The 23001-nt window shown below is 38.5% G+C and overlaps 1 protein-coding gene across 1 annotated transcript; it reads right to left on the minus strand.

The window, feature by feature from the left end:
- Positions 1-3908: 3908 nt before the first annotated feature.
- Positions 3909-20976, minus strand: LOC141466446 (prostatic acid phosphatase-like). Its single transcript, XM_074150380.1, has 11 exons — positions 20822-20976; positions 19392-19487; positions 16836-16922; positions 16362-16514; positions 13898-13996; positions 12693-12788; positions 10150-10282; positions 8992-9074; positions 8015-8121; positions 7383-7552; positions 3909-4914 (listed from the first exon to the last, which is right to left on the minus strand). Exons 1-10 carry the CDS (start codon positions 20933-20935, stop codon positions 7396-7398), a joined length of 1125 nt encoding a protein of 374 aa, XP_074006481.1. The 5' UTR covers positions 20936-20976; the 3' UTR covers positions 3909-4914; positions 7383-7395.
- Between the last annotated feature and the right edge of the window lie 2025 nt (positions 20977-23001).

Here is a 23001-nt window from a genome sequence, read left to right on the forward strand (position 1 = left end):
CGCTCCTTTTTAGTGTCTCCTGGTGTGATTTTGCCTATGCAGAAGGTGTTAGAGGGTAATTCATACTTCATAAATATATAATACTTTGTCTTTCTGAAAAGGTCAAAGGTCAGCTAATCATCTTCCTCTATTATTTAAGAATGCAGGTCATAAAATATACTTTCTTTAGAATATTTTAATATGCCTCAAAAATAAAGAAAGGATATCCTACTTTTTACATCTATTTAGAGTTTTAGATAGGTGGTTGTTGGCTCTCAGAAATTTTTCTTGTCCTTCCTAAGGCTTCACCTTGAAATTCATAGCTGATTAGTTTTTATAAGATTTTGTGTTTCTTTGATGAGTGACTCTGATTAATGTGGTCTCATTGTTATGGAACCCTTATAGTAACTTCATTTTAGACATGAACTAAATTTTTTTGTGATGCTGAATGGCGTCATTCAGAAATGTTTGAAAATACATAACAACTGCATTTTATAGAAAATCTTTGCTAATACCTCTTAAAAAATGAGATTTTAACCCAAGACACAGCATATGCTAAAAAGTTCTGCTTTCTGTGGCTTCACTTTTTCCTTTGGCATGTATACTTCACTAGTGATTTTTTTTAATGCCCAGAAGAGTGGGCACCACAACATCTTAAATAAATCTCTACACGTTCCTGAATAAATGAATGCCCTCATTCATGTGCCATAGTGGTTAAGATACGGTCCTGTAGGAATCCTGCAGGTAATCTGTAAGTATGTTGGAAGCATGTGTTTCATTTGGGAATTTCCTTGCTTGTCTTGTATTGCCTCCATTTCTACTGTGCATTTGGCAGCTATAGACTTGTATTCTGCAACAATTGAATCCTTATCCTTTTGGGGAAAAGTTGCTTCAAAATAATAATAAAAAATCATTCCAAAGTCAATCTAGTTACAGTTGTCCAGGTATCATAATGCAAGTGGATCTAAACAATTTGAATCATCTTTATGTTAATTTGTCTCCTTGACATATATTTTAATTATGAAATTATGGCATTAAGTAGAATTAGCTTAAACACAATTGTCCATTTTAAGCGCACGTATCTATCTGGAAGGCTTGCTGAGGCATAGTTAGATTGGCTTTGAAGTGGACTGGGTGCAAAAGAACCCATGCTTGAATGTACGCAAGGGTTACCTTAGGTAACTGCTGCTGGTGGAGCACGACCTATGCAGCGAAAGGGTGGAAGTCATTGCAGTCAAGGCAGCTGGACGTGAAACTGCTGCCTGCACTCATGGACCAGGCTGCTCACATGGGGAAACAGCTCAGGTTCCGTCACTGACTGAATTTGCAGATCAGCACTTAACCTAGTTTGGATTTATCTGCAATCATTTTTTTTCCAAGCTTTTTTTGAGCTGAAAATGGGAAAGAAAAGAAAAATTTTGGTTTCAGTAAACAAAGTGACATGTTTTCCAAACACAATTTTGAAGCACTTATGACAAAAGCAAAAGGCTGTGTTGCGGTCCCATGTTGGGGTGATTTCACCCAGTTGTGGGGAGTGGGAAGGCACAAAGGAGTTCATTTGTGACACAGGAAGAATTAACTTACTTAGGCTGGTGACAGGACATGAATCTATATCTTGCACTACAGGATAAAATGCCCTAAGCACAAAGTTACTATTCTAAGGCAAGCAGGGGGAAGAAAGTGTCTACTTAGTGTCTTCTAATAAGTTCTTAGTTTTTCCCACATTTTCCAGGCAGCACAAAATTACTGTTGTTCATTCCCCATCTTGCTGACATTACTTCAGTGTATGACAGGAAAAACAGTGAACATCACAAGCTACATCTATATTACAGCATCTATGACTATTCAGGTTATTGTAGCAAGTCTTCTTTAAAATATGACTGGACTGTCTATGCATTGTTTGTGAAAGAAGGGAGGGAGTTGCATTTTCATGTGAACCTGCTTTTACAACATGATATAAAAAAAAAATAAAAATCCATCTTTTCCTTTACATTCTAAATAATTCCAAAGCTGAAATGTAATTTTTGGTTCATTTCTTCTTTCTTCTTTAAGAGGAACTGAAATGAAACTGTTTATGATTTCATACCTGCAAAAGACTATGGGACAGATTTTTCAAATGGAGTCAGCTGGTGCGGCTGTAGAAAAACATCATTTAGAGTGTTTTATTATTCGTTTACTGGCATCCCTAATTTATATTCATACAACAAGATCTGGGCTTGATGGTTCAGCCTTAATGAACGCTGATTTTTATTTTTCCTTGGAGTAAGCAAGGTATAAAGAAAGTCTTCCTTTCTGTGTTTCTGCAGTGATAGTCCTATAGAAGAATGAAATATATTGTAAAGAACATGCGTGACAGGGTTTCTGTTGAATAGGGATGAGGAGAATAAAATAATTCAGAAATATCTTAATTTGGAAATATGAGGTTTAATTTTGCTCAACAGAAATCAGAATGTTCAGGTTACATTCACTGGGGCATGTAGCAGGGAAGAAAACTTGGTTTAATGATGTGATGGAAAAGGAGGACCTTCTATTGGTGTTCTGTGAGCAGTGCCCTCAGCTAGGGTACACTTCCGTAGCTGAACTGAAGTGCTGGGGCCAGGGTCTATCTCCATGAACCCCCATATCAGACAAATCTGTGGGACACAAGAAGGGTCTTCATGCAGTTCTGAAAATTTTTGAGATGGATTTGGATGAGGAAGAAGGGGAGAAACTGAGAAAAGGAGGCTAAAAAGAATCATGAAGAATGTCTCAGCTCTGTATTGCATTTTCTATGTGAGCCTTGCCCAATCTAGGAAAACAGCAGAAAAGTAGTTACCCTTGCCTTTGATGGGGGAAGAGTGAGACCACATTTACTGCTCTTGAACTTCCACTGCTAAACATCTGGCAAACAGAACATTAAAAGCAACTGAAGCTGGCACAAGTTCAGAAAAAGGAGAAATAGGAGCAGGTTCAGAATAAAAGACAGGATGCCTAGGAAGTTGTTTTTGGCAGTCAAGGTTACAATCTTGTTAGTAGTCTAATGCTGCATAAAGATGGAGTCTTAAATTTTCCTCTGTATTTTTTTTCCTTTAGCAATTTCTTTTTTAATTACTTCTTGTTAAGGGAGTTGTGATGATCAGCTACGTGGTTTTGAGATGAATCATTTAAATAGCTTGCACTAACTCTCTTATGAGAGCTGCCAGACCTAGGAAGGCTTTCTGCTGGTGTATTATGAACATTAAGGTAGTATAGAAAAAACAAGCTTGTTCTTCTTTGCATTAAGAAGCAGCTAGAACTGGTTATCTCATGTTGCTGGAAAACATTTTTACCCTTGTTTGGATGCTATGGTAAAAGGGGTTGCATTTTTTCACTAGAGGGAATAATTTATTCTTATCTATGTATTTGAACTTCTTTGCTGTGAAATCTAGCTACAACTCTTCTTGCTGAAGTATGTTTCCTATGCTGGTTTGGGAAGCACAGGAATTGTTGCTTGGGCCCTGCTGAGAAGAGAATGGGCTTTTACAGTGAGAATTCTGAAACTTATATTCTTGCTAGAGGGGAAAAGGATTTTTTGTTCTTTTGTAGCTTACGGAGTAGCAGTTATCTGCTTATGCTGTAGTTCTAAAAAGGAATATACATTTAATAGGCTTAGCATCTATTTTAAAAACCTGGTCCAAGGAAAGGAAGACAGAATGTAAAAATTTTCTGCATCTCATCTGTTACTCTGGTTCTCTTTGAAATGACCTGCGGGCAACAAGGCTATTGACAAAGGTCTATCTCCTGTGGGGGAAAAAAAAAAAGCCTAGTTCTTCAAGCAAAGAAGTGTCCACTATTTTCAGAAGTTAGTTGCATCAGGTTGTTCTGGTACAACTTTTGTAGGAAGAACATGAACTGTTTTCACAATAGCAATATTAGAAAATGTAACTAGTGAAGGATTTCCCAGCACATTAGCATGTAGCTCTGATTTTTTTTATTTTGTGTTGCCAGTAGGGTCTTTTTGTTGTTAGTGTCAAGAACAGCATGGACTTTCAATATTCCTTGAAGCACAGACTTTATATGATCAGATCAGAGTATACAATCAAGGGAACATAACAAAAGGAAGGTGTTTGAAAAGCTATTTGAAACTACAAATGATTTTTCTTTCAAAACTGACACTTGGCCTTACTGTCTTTTTGGAAAGAGATAGAATGACTCAGTAGCCGAAGCCTTGTTGGGTCAGCCAATTATTGTTTGCCAAGTATTCATAGTAGCCAGCCTGGCTGTTTGTAGGCTTCTCTTAGGTCTAGATCCATGGTCTGTTCTTCCCAGAAGTCTCACCTTCCTTCTGTAGAGAGGTGGGATATTTGAGGGTGTATAAGATGGAGAAAAGAAAAAGAAACACATCTCTTAGGTAAGTGAATAGCCATTAGCTTAATTTTTGTACCTTCTGGGATGTCTGTATAAAATGCTTCATTATTTATTGAATAAAATAAAGTATAAGGACACTGGAATGACTCCTGCTTTTGGGGGCTCCTTTTGAAGCACTGCTTCCCTCACCAATTCTGGAAGTTCTTGTCTCATTTTTCAAAAAAAGGGCAACACTCCTTCAGAGGTGTTTTCTAATTTTGCTGTAAATTAAGGCTATAGCCCTTCAAAACAATATGACACTGATTACATTCTTGACTTAGTTCTGCCAAAGGCCCTTTAGAATGAATAGATCTTGAAAAATCACTCTGGTTTCATATTGCAGCTGGGTTTTACCACTTGATAAAATAAAGCAAATGTTCATGAAGGATAAGGCACAGCTTTCTATAATTTTGATTTGTTGTACTAAAGAAAGTTTTCTTTTTATAGAGATCAGGAGACTGTTGGTCATGCTGATGGAAGTTAATGAGAAATGTTAGACTGTAGTCACATCACAGTGTGGGAGGAGCTGTTTCATAAAGCTGATCACACTGAAGATCATGGAGGGAACACCTAAAGGTAAGACAAAAAGAGAGAACCGTTCTTAGCACGTGGCCTCATTCTTTGGAAACATGGCAAATCTGTTAATAGTATCTCAACAAGTGGATAGCTTAGACTAGGTGAAGAAGAGTAACAAATTTTGATGGAATTAGGTAAAATCTGTTGAAATGAGGAGCCAATCCACACTGAAGCCTTCCTGAGCTGCTAAAAGAGCACAGAGAAGTGTTTTATCTCCTTCCCAAATACACTGAGCTGTCTTCACTTCCTATGTTCCACACTGCGCTCATCATCGTGTGGAGAATCTTGGCTCTGATTTATAGCACCCTCAAATACTGCTGATCTCTTGTGTGACCTGTAATAGCAATAATGCCTAACCCCTGTATTTGCCTGTACTGGGGACATAAGTAGTCTTCTCCATGAAACTTCAATTAAACATTTTCTGGAAATGGCTCTATGTTTGGGAAATGGTGTCTCCATGGAGAATAGAAAGGTAAACTTTTGCGCTCAGTCACACTCCTGGATTTCATTGCAAAAAATCACATTTATGGCCTTTTATTCATCAAATGCTCTGATGCATGTATAATCAAAAGTATTAACATATGCAGTAGCAAAGAACAATATTTTAGATTATTTTTGCCAAAGCCGAAAACAGCTGAAGTCAGTGATGTTGCAGGTGTGTAAGTTAGGTGTAAATGTGTTGTGTAAACTCTTTGCATCGCTCTTCAGCTTGGTTTAGGTTCTTGGTGTTAAAGATCAGCTGTTCCAGCCTATCTGCATTCACTGAGAACTGGGAACGAACAGTGGTTTAGCGCAGTGCAGGCCCTCTGCCAGCGTGCTGTGCCGTGCGGGCCGTGGGGGCAGAGTGCCTTGGCTTTTCCCCAGGTGTCACTCATGCACAGCAGAGAGCTTAAAACTTCTGCCTGCAGGAAAACAGTTATGAGCCCCAAACTTTGGATCTGGCCCCAACAGTTACTGAGATGAAACCATTCTGAACCAGGGTAAAATATTGGGAAGTGACACATTTTGATATGACGATATGGTTGATTGGAGCATCAGTTCTGGTTGTAGTCTCTTTTGTGGTCCGTACGTGTTTTCAGCACTCAGGATTACTAATGAAGGCAGTTGTGAGCAGTAATGCTTGACTTGGTATAAAATGCCTGAGTTCCAGTCTAACTTCTACTTAAGCAAAATTGCAGAATTGAAACAATGTTGTGTTGAACTTTGTGTTGAACTTAAAGGCTAAATATTTGTGTCTTTATTAATGCCAAATTTTGATTATATGATAGATATTTTTTTCGTTTATTTACTCAGTCAGTTACATAGTTTGCTTTGTGAAGGCAGGAAACTAATTTCCATAAAACTTAGATTACTAAGCGCCACAGTAGAAACATGAAGTATTTACCACTATCTTCCACTACTGTATTAGTTGCTTGGCCAAAAAAACAATCCTCAGAACCAACCTTCTCCTCTCCCTGATGAATTACCTTTTGCAATTAAATGTGTTAATTTCCTAATATGTTTCCTGAGAATTTGTGAGCAGACTACAGTGAAGAAATGTATTTAGTGAATCATTAGTTGCTAACTGTTCATTCATTCTGGCTAAACTATCTCCAGTCTGTTCATGGGTTCAAGATATTTAACAGAAAACAATCTGCAACCAGGTGAGTTGGCTTGCCTGCATTCTTCTGATCTCTGACATTTCAAGTTTGTCTTGTGAACAGTGATTCAGAAAGCCGTATGGGATTTTTAAATGTCAGGTACAACATTTGATTGTCAAAAAAGTGGGGACTCTTGAATCGTGGGGCCTGTTTTTCTTCTATATAGAGCTAGATATAAGAGTGACAATGTAATTCTCTGCCGTCATGTTCCCTCTTTCTGCAAACATGAATATCATCAGTGGTCAAAATGGAACGTTAAACATCCTAATGTGGGGATACAGACAACCTACTAGGTTAGTGTTAGTTAATGTGTTAGTTAATGTGTTAGTACGCCAATGTGTGTCTGTATATGTTTGACATTCTGGTAAGTACCAGAGTGGTATACTATTCAATATTCATCTGTTTTGACATCTGAATGTCTCCTAAAATCAAGGGAATGCATAATGTTGTTAATTAGCTCGGACAGATACTCTACAGTTAGAGAAGATAAGGTGAATTGTGATAATTCGGTGCATTTGTATCTGCTTCCTCAGTAACTGAAGGTCTTTTTGACTGTACTAAAACCAAAAAGCTGATGAAAAATAGTATCCTAAAGTCTAATCAGCCTTGATTCCATTTCACCAGAAAGTTGGGCTGGAATAGATAAATGTGCCAATGGAGTAGAAATTATGGCCATGGGTACAATCTGTCTTACTCGATCTGAGAATTTTTCATTTCAGACCAGACCCTTATGAAAATGATTGTTACTTCAGATGAGCTTTTGGCAGAAGATGTAATCCTGACTTTACTTTTGGGAACATGTGCCCAAAGCACTTAACTTACCTCTTCTTATGTCCTACATCCTACATTCTCTTGTCCAATGACGTACTAGGACAGGGGAGACCAACTGAGTAAATCTCTCCAGAGGACAGCGAAATTTGCAGCCAGGGAGAGTGAGGGGGTGAGGATCTCTCAAAGTATCGTTCCGATAGTACATTTCTATGGTGTATTGCCTGTTTCAAAATACAGAAGGGCCAAAATAGAATTAGGTATGCAGAACCACACAGCCTTTCCAAGTTGTAGCGATTGTACTTTGGGACAAACTTTTAGCCAGCTTATTTGGCTGGCTATTAATATGTATCATTGAGATCTTTTTAAACAATAGATGGTCAGCACCAATTTACATGTAGTTTGTATTCTTGTAGAGAGTCAAGAAGTTAGATAGATGATAAAAAGGGTAGAGTAAAACCTCTCATAACTGTAATGAAGCAATATATAGAGGGTTTTCAGGCTGCAGTGCTGTGATTCCGCTACTGTCAATAACTGCTAAATTGAGTCCAATTATAATAAGTAAAATCAATCTATAATCTTTTCCTGTGTAGTGAACCTTGTGTATCTAGTTTATTTAGTCTGGGGTATCAGTAAATTGCATTTTAGAAAAAGAATATGTTAACAGTACAACTTGAAATACTTGCCCATCTTTTTCCTGGTAAAGTTCAAAAAAATGACAGGCACTGTAAGGAGGCAGTTTCCCATTGAAGACATTGAGTGCCATCTGTAAGGCAACAATGGTGGCTGCATGCTGTAAATACAACACACCTTTAATTAAAGGCCTGCTGAAAATTATTGCATGTACCTGTTATTTAACAATATGTCCAGCACATTATCTGTCCACTTAACATGACTTGTGTGGCCTCATTAATACTTACCCTCTGCCTTCTGCAACTTTGAGCAAACACTGTCCTTTTATGGCTGTACAAACTGAAATGCTGCATATATAAAGTAAATATATATGTATATATTTAGAAGTCTTAGTCACTTGCAGTTTTTATCGAAGGTAGTAGGAGCTGTTAAAATTTCTTTTAAAATGAACTGGTGATTTTGTATGTAAAACAGTATTAGAGATCAGCTCAGTAAGCTCTTTAGTTGATATATACCTGACAGGCCACAATCTAACTGCAGTTTAGAAATAGTTTCTTACCGAGAGCAGTCAAAAAAATTCCTTCTCCAACGTCAGTGTTTGCACATTCTAAACAAAACTAAACTATAAAGTCACAACTGATTAACCGCCGTCATAAGAACTTCTAAAATAACTAACTTTAACTTGATTTTTCTTTCTTTTTTTTTTTTTTTTCCTTTTGCATCTGAAAAAGATGCAGGAAGCAGGAGGTTTATTTCTAAATTATCTTTGTGATAGAGGTTCAGTAAAACATGAGGCATGGTTTTTCCAGTTCTCTGCTCAATCAAAACAATATTACAATGAAACAAGCCATGACATCAGGTGGAAAATGGAATGCTGCAGGTTTAAGAATGAAAGTAATCCAATGATATCTAAGGTTAACCAAATAAAACATGCTTGTAAGTGTATTTCATGAAGGAAATAAAGTTTCATGGCATTCAGTGCATTTAATAACTGCACAAAGGGAGCGTAAAAGAAACAGAAAGGACTCACCGCAGAATACATAACCATTTTTTGCTGATGTGAAGGCTTTCTAGCGTCTGAGATATGCTTTAGAATAGTTTTTAAAAGAATACCTGGAAGAAAATGGAGAAGCAATGGCAATGAAAGGGATGCTTGCGTTAACATCTGTATCAGTTGTTACTGTTTTAACACAATCTATCTTTAAATGCACCAGATTTATTCAATTGACTTTACCGGCAATTTGTGCGGAGTGCCCTGGTTAATTCTGATACTATCTTTTATATGAACAGTGGGCCTATTACGCTTCTGTCTAAAATGTTTTGGGGATCCCTAATAGCCTCAACAGCTTCAAACAGTGCGTTCACAGCTGCTTTGTGCCAGCAGAACAGCGCTAGAAGAGCAGAGTAATGAATACTACCCTCTTCTGTGTGTAACTCCATTGATTTCCTGATTTCTAGAGAAAAAGAACGAGCACATCCTTTGGACTCTGGGCCTTCTTAAATTGTATGTTTGTCTGTATTTTGCTAATGTTAACTGCTGAAAAGTTGTAAGACAAACTGTATTAATTAAATCCATGGCTGTGCTTATATGTGATTTGTTCTTGTAGCTCACAGAGCCTGACTGTACAGTGTCCATATAACACAAAAACAAGGCCCAAAGGGTGACAGTGGATGAATGGAGGAGAATGAGTGATTAAAAAGGTATAAACTATTTTTCAGCTATTTATTCAACTAATAAACTATATTTCAGCTACTATTTGCTGAGTTTAGAAGCAGTTTATTAATCTCATTTTAGTTCTCTCAGTATTGGAATTTGAAGACTGTCAGGCAAGAAAGTTACCATGCTAGAAATTATTACAAATAACATTTTGTTAAGCACATTAAACATGGTGGATTATATTAAATTCAGACTTGATTCAGTTCAGCAAGAATTTTTATATTACTTTGGATTTCTTATGCAGTGTAACCAGAGTGGTACCACCTTTATAATGTTGGATTAGGACATTCATGATTTATATCCTCACCATCTCTCTTCCCATTAATCAAAATCTTTCAGTGTGGCTCACCAATATCCACATCACGGCATCTTTCATAGTTCTACTATGGAATCAGTAGCAATGTTTATTATATACCCTTTTTTCTTTCCTATTCTGCTCTTGGTTTTAAATGGGGTAAGAATTTGGCTTACCTCCCTGCAAACGTGATTTTTGTATTTGTTTGTGGAACCCGAATTCCGCCCGCAATAACAATTCTGAGAGCTTTATCAGCTTGGTCCTGACACCATGAGTAGCCCAAACAGGTAAAGTGTAATTGTTAATATCCTACAGTGAAGAAAGAAAACATGGTGATTTTGTTATTGATTTCTACTGCTGAATGTTGTTTGTTATGGCACAAAATGCTTGTCAGAACAAATTCAGGATGTTTTACTCAAGTAACATTTTTTCTTTATAATAAAATAATGACTGTATTTTGCATTTAGACAGCTGTAGAATTCTTATTTATAGCATCACACTGCTTAAAACAAATTTGAAGGGCAGTGTTCAACAAGAAGAGGAAATATAATAGTAAAAATTACTATGCAAAAATAACTGGAATTATTTATGCCAATTGCTAATGCAGTTGTAAGGTGCAAAAGATTCACTTTATGACTTTCTTTTTCAGCCGTCTACTAAGATATGTCTGGGATCTTTACTGAAACAAATCCTATATAGATGTCAGGATTTTAAGGCAGCTGTGAGGAATAAGTGAGATCCAGAGACCAAGTAGGAATATGTATAGCTGTAGTTTGGATGTACCAGAGTATGAGCTATATGTATAGGGATTAGACATATAGATGGAATTCATACCTACATATACTGATACAGCGCTGAAGCTAAAGTGGAATGGATTAGGGATGCAGCCCAAGAATGGTCACAACTGTGAGAAGGAAAGATATGCCCAACACTCCTGGTTTGCACTACCCTGAATTCCTGTGTAAACGAGGTTGGTTTCTTTCCCTTAGTTCAGTGCAGCCTCTGTGAACATGAGCCATTGGACTGGGCTCACCAGAAGGACTGTTCTTGTAATGAGTTCTAAGGAAAATGCCAACTACTTAAAGGATTTGTTTAAACAAGTGAAAGAATAGAACCTGTTAGGTTAAACCAACTCAGGTCACAATGTATCACTTTCTCTTTAACAAACGTGATTTGTATCTTGAGGAAAGAATTGGCTAGTTGTATGCTGTTTAAGACAGTGCTGTAGGCAAGCAAGCATCTCAGTCTCCAGATTACCTGAAAGTCAGATGACACATAGCCAATAATAACAAATACAGAGAGATGCACACTACTGTAGTTTCATTAATTGTGATTAAAAAGCTCTCTTTGTATACTTGAAAGGGTGAGAGTGGCTTTTATGGAAGATTTCTTAATTAATAGCCCCAGAGTCTTCACCGAGTGGCATGAAAGACCAAAGCTCATCAAATCTAACACACTAGAAGGAAAACCCCAACTAACTGGTTTGGTCTTCCAGCATTTAACTAGATCCCTGATGGGAGCTGTCAATTTTGCACGTTTCTCTGGTGACACAGGTTTCTCAGTATGATACAATAATTGAAATAAAAAGTTGTAGTCCTGAGCTGTGTCCTGCATTTGGAATATATGGAAAGGTGACCTCACTGAAATTACAATGATGTGTCCCAACAAGTTAACATTTCATTTGACTTAAGGCCCTGGCTAACGTCCCATTCAAGACTGCTTTGACCGAAGTTGGACCTTTGCAGAAACTACAGGGCAAAGGTAAACTCATTAGCATCCCACCCAAGTATTACATGTTGCTTGTGAAATCCACCTTAAAGCCCCCTCAGTTTTCTAGGGGATATCACAGTACTGATGACCAATTTGTCATTAATATTTGAGTTTAAATATAATTAGGCATTAAAGCATTTGTAGCAAACGCTGCCTGCAACAATACATTTTAAACTCAAGACTCTTCAATTTTCACTTGCTTCAGCTGAGATAAGTCTAGACATTGAAGTGACATGAAGTGGGGCTTGTTGCTAAATTAAGGGCACTCAGGATTTTTTCAGGTCCCAGTCAGAGGTACCAGACTGTGAGACCCAGATACCCATGACAGTTGGGGACTACAATACCCCTTTTGTTATAAAATCCATGCTTCTTTGTGATGTGCCTGGTTCCTTTGCTAAGAACAGGTTCCCAAACTTGCACAAATAGCCGTTTGTGTCATTCCAATGGCTGCTTAATTCCTGAAAATACTCTGACCACTGCTGTGCATATACAAATTATGACTTCTCTTGCTTATACGATTAGAATAAATCTTTGTGGAAGGATGCTTATGTTTCTTTGCAAACAACAAATTTTATTCCTGTGTATCTCTGTGATGGGGTTTGGAGATGGAACAAGACAATTTTATCCAAAGGTATGCTGTTGCCTAATTCTCCGTACGCAGTCACTGATAGCATATCGGATTTGGTAGGCCATTGCTTTGGGTTCCTTATAGTGACGGATGACCTGCAGCAGCCTCACACAGTCATAGTGTCTTTACAGGGTTTTCAAATGCAAGTCGGATGTTAGGTGTTTCTGGGGAAGAAGATGAAAAAAGTCTTAAAAAATGTTTGGAAGCACAGACCTACCCTCTTTTGATGTCTTACGAACCATAGAAATAAGAGCTAAAACCAACTTTGAGGAAGTGTAAATATTTCTCTTGCAACTTGGGAATTTTCTTTATATTATTTACCTCATACTGTAAAGTGTCAGAGAGCTTCCAAATTCTTTCAGTGTTCAACTTCTTCAACGGGTATCCTGTATGCGTGGCTAAAAACTTCAGAAATGGCTGGAATACAAAAAAGCAAACTTGTAGTACACAGGGCATTTTTACTTCATTTCTACACGCTGCCATACTAGTACATAATAATTTTTAGAAACAAGATAGTCATTGCACTTTGCACTTCAGCAATAAACCATCCTCTAGTGGTAAGAGAATTTGGCCTATTTGTGTAGAAAAAGTAGGTGACCTGAGGTCAGGTTTGAAGTATGGTGGTGGTTTATGCTTGGTGGGAATGTTCAGAAGGGTTTAGAGTAGAGGGGACACAGCTATAAGAGGAAGTCTGGTAGAAATCAAAAAAGTGCTAAAAGGAAGTGTGATAGAATTATTCTGATGGCAGTACTGAGCAGAAGGGAGGTATGATGTAAATTTGGTAAAACTGGGAATTATGATTCACTTGCATATAATACCACATGCGGAGCCCGAGATAGATGGCTGAGGTTAGTGGTTAAAGATTATGGAAAAACAGGTGAGTTTGATAGTGTCATTTTGAGTAAAGCTATGAAGAAGAAGACTGCAGCAGAATAGACAAGTAGACATATTCATGGCAAAGATTTTGATGGTGGAAAAAGAAAAGAAAGGAGGCAAGAACAAAAGGTAAGTGAACACCTGAATGAAGACTCTGTGTGTGAGACATGAACAGGTACTTGATGAAAGCACTGAGGCTGTTAAAGAAAATCTGGGGAATTGAGCTGTGAGCGTTTTGTGGTGGAAGAGGAATCTGAACTAGCAAAGTTATATAGACAGAAACATCAGAGGAGTTGCTTTACATCAGAGTAAACAGAGAGAGGTATTGGAGTGATTTGAGAGGTATTGGCACCGATTTGATCTGAGTTTTTGTTTTGTCTGCTCTCCTAGAAGGTGGGTGGACTGTTTTTTTTGCAAGGTAGTCAATAATTTATCTTTTCTATGACTTGCAATTTTCAATTGATGGGAATAGCCCAGTCCAGCTGGATCTATAATGTTGTAATTGTTTTTTAAGCATGTTGTCTACACCCACTGTGAAGATTAGAGATCTGGAAGGAGCATATTGACTGCCATTTTTTAAACCTACTTGTTAGATAACGTTGACAGAAGTGGTACATTTTAATTAGATTTCCAGAACTGAAAATACTTACCCTGTACGGTTTGAGTTGCCTTTGGAAATCCCTTGTTGCAAAGGTTTCTCTCAGAAGCTCACTGTATTTGGGGCAGTGCGAGAAAGGTAAGTATAGCAGCTGAAAAGAAAATTGCAAAACATTAATTAGGCAAGGTGCTGCTTCTTCTGCAATTCAATATACCCTTGCACGATTGTTGTTCTGATTGTCTGCACTAGTTAGGACAAGCTGAAGAATAAAGTGGGAATGTAGTTTTCAAGGATATTCATCTTCAGGACTGTAAGAGTCATACTGATGACTACTTACAAAATAATCTTTAAATGTTCAGAGGAGTAATAGCTACGGTAGTTTAAAGTTAAAGGATTCATGTACACAAGATGAAATTTGTCCCTTGACAGAAGAATAACCCAAGCCCTCACAAACTGCTTTGTGCTTGGCTTCCCCAGGGATGATTTCACTCATTGTGTTCAGTCTTTCTTTAAACACACCGTCACCTTTTTGCAACAAATGACCAAGCAGCAGCTGGACTGCAATAGGAGTCTTTGTGCGTACTCAGCTGAATTAAGTGGATTTACCACAGCTTCATTTAGTTCAGCTACATCATAGAAGCTTGTGAAGTTTCTGTAACCCATTTTTGTCTTTCATTATTTGAAGACATAGGAAGGTTAAAGGTTACATGTGACTGGGATAACTTAAGAATTTGTTAATTCATTTATCTAAGATAAGCTGACTTTATTCTTGTTTGAAGTTTTAAAATGTTTTTAAAAAGTTAAAATGAAATTTGACACTGACATATTCTTAATGTTTTTCTCTAATGTGCTTTTTGTCCTTTTTACAGTAGTAAAGCTCTATCTATCTAGTCCCACAATTAAAAGAACTTTTAAAAGAACTTGAGAGTCCTGAAGGCATAATAAGCTTGGAAAGCTTCACAGCAGTTCCTCAATCCTTTTAGAAATATAATCTGCCTATTCCAGAAGGTAAGAAAGTATTTCTGAATTATAACTGTAGGTTCATGAACAGGCGTGACTTTACCAGTAAATGATGGACACTTGTTTCGGATAGTAGGATACGTGTGATCTCAAGCGTAGCCTGTCTATGTAATAAAGATGAATAGAGTTAAAACAAAAATAGTAGGGAAAAGTATGAAAAATGTGTATGGAATTCATGATTTTATGATTTGTTTGAATAAACCTACTTGCTCCCCTGTGTGAATAAGGTGTAGCACCTGCTTGCTGAGTTTGCTAGTGGTGTTGATGCTGGCCAGGTATTCTTGACTCTTTGCTGGCGTACCACCACCTGTGACAGTGTCAGAAGCACCCCCTGACTCTACACCAGGCTGTGTGCATCAACAGGAAGACGCGTGTCTCCATATCTTCCATCTTCATGCTCTCATCACCCCGAGGTGAGAAACATTGCTCTGTGTCTCTGTTTGTTTAACCTGATTCCCCTGTCATCACAGACTGTGTTAACTACACTTGCAAGCCCACACAATTTATCTTGCATCATACATGCAAACCTCCTCTCCCAAACTGGGACTCATACTGTACACTCCTGGTCTTTCATAGCTTTTTACCATAGGTTTTCCACAAATGGGAAACTCCAGCTGCACTTAGCTGCCCAGCTGTCCCCTCTAGGACAAGTATATGCAGGCGACACAGCTGCTATCCACACAATTCCTTACAGCTCCAAGGAGAGGAGTTGAGGAAGGGAGATGAAGCAATACATTGTCCTATGGACTCATGTTCTTAAAGCTCCTAGTCCTCCTTCCTTTTCACTGAATTTCACTGAATTTTTAGAGTTGGAAGGGACCATAAAGATCATCTAGTCCAACTCCCCTGCCGAAGCAGGATAGCCCAGAGCATGTCAGAGCACGTTACTCAGGACTGCATCCAGGCGGGTCTTGAAAATCTCCAAAGAAAGGGACTCCACAACCTCCCTGGGCAGCCTGTTCCAGTGCTCTGTCACCCTCACCGTTTTCTCTTTTACTTTTTCCACCAACTCTCAGAGTGCACGCACTGACCTTCAAAATGCATGAAAAAACAATCCTGTGACTTAATTCTCACTGTAATGAAAGTCCCAGAATAATTCTTTTGTCTTTTCAGTTGGCTGCAGACTAAGATATCTTGAAACGCTAGTGAGAATAGCTATACTTCCTCTTCTCACACAAAGTAAGTCATGTTTGTGATAAGTTTAGAATTAATCTACTTCTGTAGTAGTTTACTGACATTATAGGTTAATTCTTTTTTTCTGCACCTACTGTTTTTCTTCCTTTTTTGTTAACTCCAGGTCTCTGATATGTAAGCCCATTCCTGTGGAAACTCTTGAGAATGTTTCTACTTGGCTTATTAGGCCTTTCTGAACAATGCTTATAACATAATGTGCTTTTCGTTGCCTTCACCATGTCCTTTATCCTGCCCCTTCATCTCATACCCTAGGTATTTTACTAATGATTAAGGGAAAGCAGATGCCTCTAGTTTATACTCACATTATCATGTGACAGCCGTACCGTGTGAACTGGAATTGGTTGCCAAAGGATTCTGGGGTTCCAAATCTGGCCCTGTGTTGGTGGATACAGCCCGGCGAGACTTGCCTGAGCACTCATAAGCGTGTGATCGCAGTCAGTGCTTTGAACATAAATCTGAAGCAAGGAAAAGAAAAGAAAAAAGTTCTGGAAGATCATTTCTCCTGTTAGTTTATGTTTTTTTTTTCTCTTGCTTGGAAAGAATGGAACTGGTACTGTTCTGGGGAAGATAGCATTAGAGTGGGGTGAAGAAGGACCACAAGGTTAACCATCAGCCTGAATAAATGTTGAGCCACAGTTTCAGAGATACTTTGAAATTCCATTGAATTCAATGGGTATTAAGTTACCTCCAACCGTACCAGGTTCAGACTTTCATGCATTCAGGAAGTCCCATTAACATCCATGCAAACCATCCTCCCTCCCAGATCCAGTACTTGCCTCACGCTGCCTGTATACAACACTCAGGAAATAAGAGTATCTCCTCCGCATGTACTGGCCAAGCTCATACTGTTGCTGTATGCCAAGCTATAAAATAACAGAATAGTGTAAGGCACTCAAGAAGTGTTCTGTGCATCTATTCCTACAACCAAAAAATGAGATAATATTTCACATTATTTTGATAAAGACCTTTTTCCTTTCTAAAGTGAAGGAGGAAAAGGAAAGAAGACATGAGAAAAAAGCAGCAAAGTTGCTGTGTTTACAGTATTGGATAGTATTAGATATGTCTTCCTGATGGATGCAGTTTTGCATTTTGCTCTGTGGAAAGCTATGTGTGTGTTTATCCAAACTCGTAAGACTGGCTGAGGGGCAGGGAGACTTAAAGCAGTCATAGAGATGTCTCAACACCATCTATCTAGTTTCTGCTCTGTTGCTGGCTCACAGCTGATTAACTGGGAGTGCAGACAGAACAAATACCTGTCCATGAGGACGTGGCCACGATATGAATCCCATAGAATATCACCAGTGATTCCATGTGGAGGCTGCAGTTTTAGCTTGAGCAAGATCTCATTTTTCACGAAGACAGAAAATCTTGCATAGAGGACTTCAAGTAAAAGTCCTTCAAGCCTTCAGGTATTTTGATGCAACAGTCGATTATTATCAACAGACTGAAACATTTGATTCTTGGTTTTTGCCTGGTTACGTCCCCAGCTTTCAGCCACTGGATCTTGTTACACTTTTGAATGACACATTCTTTACCATCGCAGATCTTATTCCCAGTAAAATAAGATGGAATCAAGTCACTTACTTAATCTCTGTGTTAAACTAACTGGATGACAATTTTCTACTCTCACAGCTGGGTTTTCCAACCTCAGCATTTTAGTAGCTCTTTGCTGAACATTTTCCAACTTGCCAACATAATTTTGTAAATATATGACATGAGAATCACATGCAATGTCCCTGTAATGGTTTCAATATTCTCATCTTTTTAATTGTACCTGGTGTTTCCTGGCCTAAGTTGAAATATATTCAACTTTGCTCATGTAATCATTACTCTGCACTGGGATCTCAAGTATGGTGATTACTCATTTCTTCCTAAAGTCCCTTTCTAAGTCATAGGATCATAGGATAATTCAGGCTGAAAGAGACCTCAGGAAGTCTCTAGTCCAACCTCCTGTTCAAAGCAGAGTCAGCTATGAGGTCAGACCAAGTTATTCGGGGCTTCATGCAGAGTGCCAGACATGGCCCATAGTGTGTCTGCATGTGTGATCACCTTTTCTTGTGCTGGACTTGTGCATCCAGTTTCCTAGGGTATATGCTGGGCCCCAACTTGTTTAATATGTGTGTTGGGTCTTGAAGCCTTCCATGCCTTGGAGCAAGCTGGCACGTGGTGCTCAGCTTGCACAGTGTATATGTGGAATGAATGAGCCACAGCTGAGTTAAGGCAGAGGAAGCTGGTCTGTTACTCCTGTTCCTTCAAGGGAGGTGACATGAGAGGAAATGGGCCTGACCTTGCGTTGGAGATCAGTTTGGTCTCCCAAGAACGTCAAGGAGGAGGAACCCCTCAGGCAGCTTTTTCAATTCTGATTTTAGTGGAGACCTGGCAAGTGACTAGTTCACCCCAGAGAAATGTGCATTGTGCTGGACCCATTGGACATAAGGTATGTGAGCAAACTTATTCTAAAGCAGCCTAACAGAGACACACATTTCACAGTCTGCCTACACATGCACGATAGCCATTTACTTGGGACATTTAGATATCTAAACTACTTCAGTGAGGCTGACTGGTTCCCAGAATCCTGGGCGAGTAACTAGTGGATTTTTCCATCCAGACAACATATCTTTGGGGAAAAAGAGTGGGCTGTGCTAGTGAGAGGGGAGCAGAAATAGGGTTAAAACAACCTAGTGCCCACATATTCCCTTACATCCTGACAGTGCAGGAGTTCACTCTTGGGTCCATTCACAAGAGGAGGCAGCTGACACAAATTAGTTAGTGCAGAGACGCAGTTTCTGCAGTTGCCTTATCTGCTGCTGATTGCTACCATCAGCTGATACCTGTGTGTGAGCTCAGCTCTGCTTTATTCCACCAGTGCCTGCACTAAAATAGCTGAGCTTTAAATCAACTTTCCCTGGCATAGCATGAGAGAAGTTTGTGCCATTGATCTTAGCAGTTCACAAGCTAGGAAGGACTCCTACTCAGCAGAGATTGAGGGTGGTCTGTGAGCACTATCCTACTGATGGTTAAAGCTCTGTGTTTCATCTCAGGTGAACTGCGGTAGTCATCAGTGCCTGGCTCCTCCCAGAAGACCCCAGTTTGCAATCAAACAGCTCAACATAGGCTGCTACTGGACCAGAAGAGGCTGACTCAGTGTCATTTAAAATCAGTAACTGCTTATAGCTGCAGCTCCCTGGTAATTTCTTTGGTTGTCCTTTTAGAGATCTGTGTATGGTAACTTAATGTGGCCTTTCTCCGAATGAAAGCAAAGTTCCAAAAAACAAACTTCAACAGCCAACATTCCAATATTTCAGTATATTGGCCCAGGTAAGCAAACACACCTTGGTAAGCTGTCCATATCCCTGCTGCCTTGCAACTTCTTTATGTTTGTCAGTTGGAAAAAACTCCTGTGGGGTATGATCACCATGGCGAAATACCTGATAAAATAAATGAAATTCTCTTCACGTTACTGGGATTTTTGTGATGGATACGATTAGTGCAGTCACAAGGAATACGCAATGACAGTGAGTACTGTATCTGACAAATGCTAAATATATTCATGGTGCTTTTCTTGGGTCTAGATAGCTACAATAGTTGTTTGATTTATTTAGACAAATGTAACTCTTCTTTTTTCCCTGGCATTTGCAAAGTAATTTGCCCAAATAAATGTTTGAAAGTTATAAAAACTTATAAAACCTCTTTAAAATATATTAAGATATTTAAAAGTTTTAGGAGGTATAGACCACAACATTAAATAAACAGAAAACAAACAGAAGCATGTAAGTAATTTTCCGGAAATATAGGACATTAATATTTCGGTAAGACTAACTGGGAATTCAAAAGGAAAAAGCCCAAACTGTGGGTTTAGACACAGTTTCTGTGGCTGGCTGCTGTGAAGCGCTTTTTCTTGGAAGAAATTAGCCTTAAAGCACTACTTCTTGACTTTCTCAGCACAAGAGGTAATGAAAGTGTTGTCTAATATCTAAATACAGACTAAACTGTTACTCTGAATACATTGAACCTGTTCTGGAATTTCTTCAGATAAAAGATACATCTATAAAGATACATCAAGATTTTTCTTTCCTGCAATGAATTCTTTCCTTGGCCAGCATAATTCTGATAGATATGTCATATACTTTTTAAATTTTACCACTAGATTTTTTTTTTTATTTCTTAATCCAAGTAGGGAGAAATAAATTTGAAAACTGCAGCACAAAAAGTATATGTGATTTAGAAGCACGTGCGATGTTATGAACAAGATCCAGGCTTCCTGCAAACAAATGGTATGTAATAATCATTGCAAATAGCATTAGTTTCACAGCTCTGTTGCTTATTCAGTGCTGTTGTACACTTGTTTGGGTTTTACATAATGAAATTTATTTTCATGTTAGTCCACTGAAACCACTGAAAAAGTAGAGACTCTTCCATGGTAAAGAGAAAAGAGGTTTTTTGCACAGTTGATATTTAGTTATGAAATCCTCTTTTACAATTTAAAAAAGAATCCTCTGTGATTCCTCTCCTAGTATTAAAAAAAAAAAAAAGGCATTTTCTGTCAATCCAGGAAGTTAAGTTGATCTAGGACTGCACAAAGGAGACAAAATTGTAAAAACTTATTTAAAATCGAGGAATGTTTTTGTACAATGCAATAGTGAATTTGAATATACAGGAAATACTAAAATGTTCAAAAAGTGCCCCCTCCCCTAGCATAAAAGAAAAGCAGTAAGCAACAGACTTTGAAGAAATTCCATTTGCCCATGAACGCTCTACTTACTATGGACACAAACTTCAGTTTTCTTTTAGCTGTTGTTTGGTGAAGAAAGACGCAGAAAAGGCAGAACATGAAACACAGACTCCAAATTCCACACACTAGCTGCCTTCCTCTCATCCTGAGGGTAACTTTCAGCTATTTTTCACACCGAGGTCCCTGGCTGGATGTGGTGATACAGTAGATATGTGGCTAAAAGGGGAGGAGTCAGTTGTGCTCAAAAAAGGCCAGAAGTGGGCTGTGAGCTTGTCACCTCCTCCCTTTTTTTCCTTCTTGGATTAGTGCTTTTCAGAGCATTTGTGAAACTAAAAGTGTGTTTTGTACTTGTTCTCAATTTCTGTGTCCCATGTATAACATGAAGTGGAATCTCTGAGCCCTCTAATTCCTGCCCTTGGCACTTGGGAGGCAGGTGAACGTAAAGAACTAGGAGTTGCCTTCTGCTTATTTAAGCTGGGATTCAGTATGGGTCAGTCAGCCTTCTCAAAAGTGAAAATGCAGTCTCTTGTTGTATGCAAAAGAGCTAAAACCATCCTCATTCCTAATGCTCGCACAGTCTTCTCTGAACACTTTGTACTAGAATGCTAAAGTGAGCAGTGCTGACAATTCTCCTATAAAGGAACTCTGGATTTTTCCCTGGATTTGGCTGTGTGATCTGTAGGCCGAATAAACGGCAGAAGGTTCTGCTGCACAGGAGCAGGGATAAGCCTGCAAAAAAATGAAGATACGTGAATGAACTTTTCGTCTCTACAGTAGATTGACTGTGTCTCCAGTGGGAAAGCGTGTTCCAGTTTTCTAGAACCATCCCCCAGATTTTCCTCCAGTTAGGTAAATTTTTTATTTTCACATTTCTCTTGCTGCAATCACTCTCATTGTTACAGCATGAATAAATCAAGAGTTCCTGTCATTTCCCCAGCATATTTTAAATAAAGAAAAAATCTAGCTCAGAGATAGTGTTGCAAGAGACAGGATTGATTTTACAAGCTTATTGGTCTATGTTCATGTGTTAATGAAAGCCCTGTTAATATGTAAAAATTGAAAGTGGTTTATTAGTCATCAAAAGCTCTCTGTAGGTAATAATTTAAAAGAAATCACTGAAAAAAATACTGTTGCTACCCAAAAAGGTTATATAATCTCAAGCTAGTTTAAGGCACAAATAGCAAAACTTTTTTTTGTAATTATTAGATACAGGCTTGTCTAGAGGCATCAGTTCTCTTTCCTGAAGTAACAATGCCATATCTTTCACATCTGTCAGAGCTAAAGAGACTTCTCTATGAAACATTCAGAGGTCAAACTTTCTTGGTGCAAGATGCTTCATCTGTCATTTCTGCTTTTGTGCCTGACAAGTCAAACACAGTCATGCAAAAATAGAAAAATATGGGGAGCTGCCCACATTTGTTGAGAAAGAAATGAGGGACGTAGGGCAGATGCGGGTCAACTGATTAAACCTATTCATACCCTGTACATTTTCCTGCCTCTACTGGCTGTCATATTTCAAAAATCTCTCTGAAGAGACTATGTGTTTTGCTGTTTCTGGAGGACATGACACCAGACACCACTCCTAAAATACACTGCTCTGCAAGGCAGAGTTTTTAATTAGACCAGCTGATATCGGTGAGAAAAAATAGGCAAGTCCTTAGAATCGCAAGGCTCCATTCAGGTTCTTCAGATACTATAGATACATCTAGCAGGGACAGCAGATATACAACAGGAGCAGAAGGGTTTAACTTTATTCTTTTCAAGCACCCGTTGCCTCACACTTTATAGGGGATTTCTTTAACAATGAAGGTGAAATTGCTCTTACTTTGGAGATGACAATAGTGTAAAAATTGATACCTGCTTCCTTTGACCTGATCTTAGTGCTGCTAATTCTATGGGAAGAGACACGTAAAGGGCTAGACTTATTTTGAAGTACACCATGTTGGTTAACTCTGTTCCTGCTGAAGGTCGTAGAGGGAGAATGAAAGTGTGCTGTGCCATGGACTGTTATTCCTGAGACTGACACTCTTGAGAGCCGGAGATAGAGCTTTCTTGGCAGCTCACTCATATCTGCAGAAATCCCTTGTTGCGGGTGGTGAGAGGTGTGAAAACTATAGCTGCTTTCAAAGTCAAGGTAACTGATTCGTTGCTATCCCTGCATGTTATGTTAAAACAACAGTTTAAGGTGGAAGAGGAGGAGATAATGATAA

This window comes from Numenius arquata, chromosome 7, assembly GCF_964106895.1.
Source record: "Numenius arquata chromosome 7, bNumArq3.hap1.1, whole genome shotgun sequence".
NCBI classification, from domain to species: domain Eukaryota; kingdom Metazoa; phylum Chordata; class Aves; order Charadriiformes; family Scolopacidae; genus Numenius; species Numenius arquata.

Bases quoted from the DNA above. Each gene is read 5' to 3' on its own strand.
- LOC141466446 (XM_074150380.1), bottom strand. From the start codon at position 20,935: ATGAGAGGAAGGCAGCTAGTGTGTGGAATTTGGAGTCTGTGTTTCATG. The intron at 9,075-10,149 runs GTAAGCCAAATT...ATTTTCTTCCAG, and splicing joins AAAATCACGTTTGCAGGGAG to GTATTCTTTTAAAAACTATT. The intron at 7,553-8,014 runs GCAAGTATTTCA...ATTTTGAAACAG, and splicing joins CTTTACCAGGAAAAAGATGG to GCAATACACCATAGAAATGT.